This window comes from Pleurodeles waltl, chromosome 5, assembly GCF_031143425.1.
Source record: "Pleurodeles waltl isolate 20211129_DDA chromosome 5, aPleWal1.hap1.20221129, whole genome shotgun sequence".
Classification (NCBI taxonomy): domain Eukaryota; kingdom Metazoa; phylum Chordata; class Amphibia; order Caudata; family Salamandridae; genus Pleurodeles; species Pleurodeles waltl.
The window spans coordinates 722,746,856-722,754,891 of record NC_090444.1 but is presented as its reverse complement, the minus strand read 5'-3'; the positions used below and the strand labels follow the sequence as shown (position 1 = coordinate 722,754,891).

The 8,036-nt window shown below is 44.1% G+C and overlaps 1 protein-coding gene across 1 annotated transcript; it reads right to left on the bottom strand.

The window, feature by feature from the left end:
• Window positions 1-6,764: 6,764 nt before the first annotated feature.
• On the bottom strand, window positions 6,765-7,694 carry LOC138297056 (uncharacterized protein F54H12.2-like). Its single transcript, XM_069236565.1, has one exon. The coding sequence runs from the start codon at window positions 7,692-7,694 to the stop codon at window positions 6,765-6,767; it is 930 nt and encodes a 309-aa protein (XP_069092666.1).
• Between the last annotated feature and the right edge of the window lie 342 nt (window positions 7,695-8,036).

Sequence of the window (8,036 nt, the reverse complement as noted above, 5' to 3'; positions counted from 1 at the left end):
CCACAACGGGGCCTGTTGAAATATCACTGGTACTGTCTATCTTCAAGAAAGCCTGCTGGGTGGCAGTATAGTCCCACTGCAATTCACCTGCTCCATCTTGATCATTTGGCTGATCCTCCCTAGTCCTTGTCCCCAGAGTACCCTTTGTGCTGGGCTGCTCCATGGATTTCCTTATACACGTCAAGTTATTTGATGCCCAAATACTGGCTGAGGAACTGCACTCTAAGTCAGAATGTGTTAGTGGGATCTCTTCTTCCGAATCCGAGTCCTTAGATTAATCAGATAAGGAAAAAAAACGTTCTACAGTGACTGCCAGACCATGATCACCTTTGGTCCCTGATAGCTTATCCTCCTTCCCCCTCTGGCTTGGGCTCATAGCTTTAACATCAGATATTGAAGAGGTTTTGAGTGTGTACTCAGTCTCTTGTGATACAGTATTTTGAGTTAAGTTGCGGGTCCCTGCACTGCTGTCAATCTCTCCCAGTTCCACTTCCTATTAAGTAAATTAAAGAAGGCCAGAATATGCGATGTGCGGAGGTTAAATAATACAGGTACCCTAAACAACGGTCAGACTCCCCAAAATGACCCTCCAGAGAGTCCCCCCTCCAGTATAAATCCTCAACCTGGGACTTCCAATATAGTGTTTCTAGAGAGGGTGAGACGTTATAGTCGCAACATAGAGCGGTTTAATGCTACAGAGCATTATGAGGAGTTTAGGTTTGTTAACTTAGATCGTATAAACTCCTCTGATCAGGGTGTTATAGCTATCCCCCAGGCTGTAGAAACGCTCATAGAACGATTGTTACACAATGTGGGGCCTAACGATTTCTTCCAGCTACGTTTTCAGGGGCAGGGTCTCAACAGTCCTCTGTTAACCAGACGGTCATCTCGAGATGTGTTTGATGCTGTGACATTTCTAGAAAACCTGTCTAAGCTTTTACAGAGCAAGGCTGAATTGTTGGCTTACGGGACCTTCAGAATCATTGCCCTCGTTGTTAGGGGTCATGAGGGCGGTGCATCTACAACCTTAAAGAGCGTCCTATACAGTAAAATCATCGGCAAGAAATATCGGTGGTTGCTCGACTTTAACACCGGAGCTACCAATATGTGCCTGCGGCGAGCATCGCGGGTTTGTTGATGGACAGAGCTACTCCAGACCACATCATTTTGTCTATGACGGCGGACGCCCATGCGGCGCTCCGAATACTGCCCAACAGACTGGTTGGTTTTGGGGACCTGGGACTTTTTGAGACTCATTTTGCCGTTACGGTAAAAGTTCTATACCACAGCGGTTCTTGGAAGTACTTCACTACCGATGAGCGTGTGAAAAACAAGACCGTTTATGTGCTCCATCACGATAACCACTTTTACGGTATCTTGAACCTGAAGAGTTTTCTAGGAGCCAAGTACGTGTGCGAGCATTGCAACCTCATATACAACAACCTGAACAGACACCAGTGTGAAATGTACTGTAAAATGTGTCAGAGGGACGGGTGCGTCGACGGCGCCGCTCAAAAGGTTAACTGTTCGGCGTGTAAGATGTTTTGTAGGTCGCAAGACTGTTTAAATGTACACGTCAGCCTCGCACAGTGCGAACGTAAATCGGACTGTCGGACTTGCGGGCGCTACAAGGCCTCCAAACACAATTGCAAAGGTATGCAATGTCCCAGGTGTAAATCGTATTTTATAGCCGGAACTGCACATGAGTGTTACATGCTCAAAGGCTTATCCCAGAAAAAAAACAGAAGACTATATCGTATTCGATATAGAGTGTATGCAGGAGACGGGTGTGGACCAGCCTAACTACATTTACGCTCATCATCTAACAGCCGATGAAAACTGGGAGTTTGAAGGCAGGTCGTACGTGAACGATTTCCTCAACACATTCATGCAGCCGAAATACTACGAGTATACCATGCTGACTCACAACTCGAAAGCGTACGATTAGTTCTTTATTCTCCGGGACCTGATACATGAAAAAATGGCCGGAGAGCTCATCGCCCTGGGTTCAAAACTGATGCTGTTAAAGGTTGTACCTTTTGAAATTAGGTTCATGGACACCTTGAATTTTCTACCCATGAAGTTGAGTAAGTTGCCAAAAGCCTTTGGTTTTGAAGGCTGTAAAGGATATTTCTTGCACTTTTTTAACACATCGGCTAATCAGAATTACATTGGTCCTATGCCTCCGCCCGACAGTTACGGTATTGAGTACATGATGCCGTCTCTACAGTGGTACGATGAAAATCGTGAAAATCAGTTTCATTTTTAATCAGAACTGAAAGCTTACTGCCAGGCGGATGTAATGATCTTGCGAAAAGCGTGCAACCTTTTCAGAGACGTTGTGGTGGAGATGACGAAATGGGTCAGGATTATTAAGACAAAATCCCATAAGAGGAAAGAAATCGTGGAATACCTGGACCCATTTAAGAACATAACGTTGGCTTCCATGTGCATATTTATCAGCACATGTTTTTAAATCCTAAAACCATAGCTCTAGGACCGCCTGACCTCTACAACAGAAAACAGAAATGTTACTCCACCCCGTCTATTCAGTGGTCATGTACATCACGGAGAAAGAGAACATCTTCATTCAACACGCGTTGCAAGGCGGCGACTACCGTTTGGGCCGTTACTACCTAGACGGGTATGCGTTAATTAACGGAGTACCAACCGCCTTTGAGTTCACAGGTTGCTTTTACCACGGGTGTCCTCGTTGTTACAAACCCCATGAGTTTAACAGGTTGCAGGGCACCACGTTTGAACATCTGCATCGTCGTACTCTGGCAAAGGCGCAGTATATTGCAAACAGCAGCTTTGTTCTGAGAACCCTGTGGGAGAGTCGACGGTAAGCTAATGTTCCCCCTATGTCGAACATGCGCTGAAAGTAAACAGACTAGCGAGTGTAGAAATAGTGATGAGCAAAGGCTGCTGAAGGGGACGTGGTGTACCATCGAGGTACAAACGACCCTCAAGAAAGGGTACCGCCTCTGTAAAATACTGGAAATTTGGCACTTTCCTCGCACCACAACCCAACTCTTTTCTGAGTACATCAACTTGTTTCTCAGAGACAAACAGGAGGCATCGGGGTATCCCGACTGGTGTGTCAATGAGCCCTCGAAGCAAAAGTACATCGCCCATTACCACGATCACAAGGGTATTACATTGAGACCGAAGTTCATTAAGGTTAATCCCGCCAGACGACAGTTAGCTAAGCTCTGTCTCAATTCTTTATGGGGAAAATTTGCACAGCGTGCCAACTTCTCAAACACATTCGTCGTCACAGATCCAGAAGATCTTTTTAAGTATCTATTTGCTCCATCTTACGAAATGTCCAGTTGCAAATTTATTGACGATGAGATGGCCGTTCTATGCTGGAAATACGCTAAAGAGTACCCCACAACTTGTAACAATATAAACAATATAAACATTTTCATAGCGTGCTCCACAACCGCTCACGCTTGTCTAGAGCCTATCAAGGTTGCTGGATAAGCTTCAGGACCGCTGTTTGTACCACAACACTGACTCTGTTATTTTTGTTAGTACAGAGGGTGATGAAGATCCTGCGCTAGGTGATTATCTGGGTGATTTGACCAGCGAGCTCGAAAAGGATGAATACATACTCGAGTACACCTCCTCCGGACCCAAGACCTACAGTTACAAAACCTCCAACAACAGGGTTTGCATGAAAGTCAAAGGTATCACTTTAAACGTAAGCAATACGGTTAAAATACATTTTGACAGTTTGAAGGGTCTGGTGCACGAGTACTACGCATCGAACGATTGTGACAATAATAAAGCGATAGTCATAAATCACCCCAGCATAGTCAGGTCCAAGAAAAAATGGGAAATTACAACACAGCCGTTATATAAAACCCTACGAGTAGTGTTTGATAAAAGAGTCCTGACCGATGACTACAAAACACTACTGTACGGTTATTAAAAGACATTAGAGGGCCAAACACCTACCAGCTATGGACACCAGGCTGCAACACCCATTATCCTGCATTTTAGCAGGCCCCTCGAATAGCGGTAAAAGTTATTTTATAAAGAAAATGCTCCCGGTGTTTTATCTCAGATCCCTAACAACATCGTATGGCTTTATTCCTGCTGGCAAGATCTTTACACTGAACTATCCCTAAAGTTTCCGCACATCAGATTTATATAAGGCATCCCCAGTAATCTCAACGACGATGACCTGTTACCTAAACACCTTATTAACATGGTCATTGTGGACAATCTCATGCGCAGAGGCAGAGACCACCCCGAGATCGAGAGGGCTTTTACTCAATATTCACATCATCGTAATCTAAGCATATGCTACATCGTGCAGAACTTGTTTTACAAGGGTAAGAGCAGCCATTCTATAACTCTCAACGCCTCATATCTGGTCTTGTTTAAAAACCCCAGTGACAAGTTTCAGATATCAATTATAGCTAAACAGATGTACCCCGGAAACACACCGTTTTTTATGGAAACGTTTAACGATGCTACCGCAAAACCCCACGGTTACTTACTGGTAGATTTAAAACCCAGTACTCTAGGTATTTTCCCACCTGACTTCCCATTTGCTTACACGCCTAAAGCAGTCCCCAAAGCCCATAAAAAGACCCATTAAAAATACTTTTATAACATTAACACTCTAAAACTTATAATATAAGGTCGCTACCATGTCTGCGCGGATACAGCGTAATTTAGACCTCCTAAAATTGCTGCTCACGGCCAGCCCCCTGAAAAGAAAGGCTATCCTGTGCGCTGCTTCAGACGATTTAGTGGCTGCCATTTCAGAAATAGCCCTAAACACCCTAAAAGGTAATGTCCCGATATCAACGAGGCAGTTACTCCTGCTGAAGAAGAAGCGCCACATTATTAAGAAGCTCAGCAATAAAAGGGCGCCACTCCTTTCTAAAAAGAAACTTGTCAAACAGTCTAGAGGTTTTATAGGATCGCTGGTGGGTATAGCTATACCGCTAATTACCGGTCTCCTGTCGAGGACCTGATAGAGTACGCTCAAAAAATGTATCTTGTACCACGCCAACAGCTTGAACAGTTGGGCCCTTCTACAACCGACATCTGGGACATACGCAGAAACGAGACACAGCGTCTCGATGCTGAGATCAAAGTCATTTTGACCGAACAGATTTAAAACCACACGACAAAGCAGGGCTTTACTCAGGAGCCCTTCAAAACTTTTTACAATATTCCAAACAATGGAACGCGGAAAAAAACAAACGGACTCTGTATTCACCCTACACGGAACAGCCGCCAGTAGACCCTGTAGAGTCTCAAGACCCAGGACCCCCAGCCCCCACAGATGCCTTTGTCAAAGACCTTTTAAAAAATATAAGTCAGAGGTATAGAGGGGCAGCGCAAATACTCAGTAAAATGACTGCTACTAAAGATCTGACCTCTTGGAACAACCAAGGTGAATTCGTTTACAAGGGACAACCGGTTGCTGGATCACACATGTAAGGTCTGGTCAGAGGTCTCACACGCAACAAAACCCTATCGACCCAAAACGCTGCTAGTGGATGGGAGCAGTTCCTACGCGCCTCTGCAGAACTCAACATTCCTTCCACGATCGTCGGTAATGCCAACAACCGCCAAAGGCTTGAAAGTTTGAAAGATCCAAGCCCCGGTGTTTTTACCACAAGTACCACCATGACGACATTGCCTTTCTTTCCACAGCTAACACCGTCTAGGAGCAGCGACGCTCTAACTCTGGCGCCTAAAAAGAGACTGTTCAAAATGAACACTGGCTACCGCTCTAATGTTATCATGACATTTGAACCGTTGCACAGTTTTGTTAAAAGGTTCGCGTCTCGAAAGAGTTTTGCTTCATTTATTTACCATTGTAAATGATTGTATTGAAAACTGTTTGTAATAAACACTTTAACTTTTCAACAGTAGTCCGGCATCTTTTTAAAAATGGTATGAAAATGTGTGGCTTGTGAATAAAAAATGCATAGTCTGAATTCGTGTTTAAAAATGTTTTTATTTTAGACAATCATCAGTACAAATAGAGGCGTTACAATGCCTTACACTTTTGACAAACACGTATTCTGTTTTAACAATGTTCAACATAGTCCTAGAGTTTTCATTCACATATTTCATAACAATACCATTGTTGTTTACTAGATCTGTTGAATACAGATTTAAAACATTTCTAAACGTCATACCCTCAGACATTTTACTAATAAAATATATACAATGTTCCCCGCATGTTATGGCTAGAGAATCCTGTACACGCAGCTTGTTATACTCAACCGAGGGCAATGCTTTTTTTACATATTTGAATATCAGTTTTGTATAAATACTATGCCCGGGGAACTCGGCTAAACTCTCAAACACTATAATCTTGTCTACATCCAGAAACATAGCCGCCCAATGTATACCACCCTTGTAATGCGGGTCGGTGTTAAAGATGGGTGTGCGGGGTCTTTCTCGACCTATCTCCCCCAGTAGCCTGTCGCTAGGAAATACACCTAAAAAGTATTTCTTAGCTTATTTATGCTTGCTTAAGAAGTCACATATCTGCACAGTGTCCATTTTACAGTCTTTTAATGATAGTCAAACAGAATCTGACGGGCGTGATTGACTTGGATGATGCTGTCGAATACAGAGAATACAATCATGTTCACGTTGGTAGCTAACGCTTGTGTAAAGCATATTTCAGCTTTTAGATTTCCTTTTTTGATCAAGTTGTAATGGTCACCGTCTTCCATGTCAGGAGACAGGTCGAACGCAAACAACGTATAGCCGCTCCCTTACCCCTCTCTCGAAACCACGACTCCTGAGTCACGCAGGTGTTTCCCCGTTATCGAGACCAGACTGAGATATTCCCTGACAAAATTGGATGTTCCAAAACTCGGGGTCAACGGTTTTGCAGGAATAACAGCACCCTCGTGGACCAGAGCGGCGTAGTTGATATCGTAGAGTTTGAAGTTAAAAGGGTTAGAGGTATAGAGTCCGCTAAAAGCTATATTGTCCACAAACCCTATGATGATGAGTTTCGGGAGTTGGCCTATAAATAGATTTTGCTGCTGTGTTAATCGAGTACCGGCGAGGATGCTGAATATCTTCAGAGCCACTCTTTGAATGGCGTACTTGGCGTTCGATAGTTGTAAAGCTTCAGCGTGGGCCAGTCTGACACTCGGTGACACTTTTACTCTCTTTACAAACAGGCTCGCGGACAATATAACCAGTTTATACTGTTCCGCATCACCGCTAATGAGAAAAAACGCGTCCTTGTTGCGGTTGAGTTTGATCTTAAGATCAATACCGTTGATGAGAAGCTTCTCTTGGAAGAAAAGATCTGAATGTACGCGCCCCAGGAGTTCAAACTGTCTACTGCCTGCGGCAAATCTGGCTCTTTTTTTAAAACCATCATTGCCACCATCCAAAGCAGTGTCCTCAAAATGCGCGTGAGTATCTTTGTAGAAGAGCCCCACTGAAAGCTGTGTGTCCAGGGCTTTGCGACTGTAATTTAGAATACTCTCTATGTAGGCCCTGTAGGCGTACATGTCATCACTTTGCGTGACGAGTCGATCGCCCAGGTTAATGTCCAGCTGATTAAACATGGTTGCGACGGGGTAGGCAATTGGTGCCACTTTAGCATCGTCATCGATGTTGCCGCCGTTCGCTTTTGTTATTTTGCAGACAAGGTGCAGTAGTGTATTGTTGAAATCTAAATACATGGCCGTGGACCCAGACACATAAAACTCTATCAGCGACAGAGGCGTCAGAGCGGTTAGAGGCGATACTTCCATGAAAAAACTGTTCTCGATGCTGGTCTGTGTAGGCTTTAGAGAAAACAAATCTAGCTCAGATTTGGCACATTCACCCGAGGCGCAGTGTACGAAGGCCATGATAGTTGATTTAAAAAATATTCGCAGAGTGTGTTCTCTTCTTCTTGGAAGATCTCTTCCGTCTTACGACTCTTCTTTTGTGTGGACGTTTTGAAGAAGTCCTCCGTTTTTTATAGGGCATTGGAGGACCCCGACGCCTCAAAGCCCTTCTCTTCCTTTTAATACCCGCAC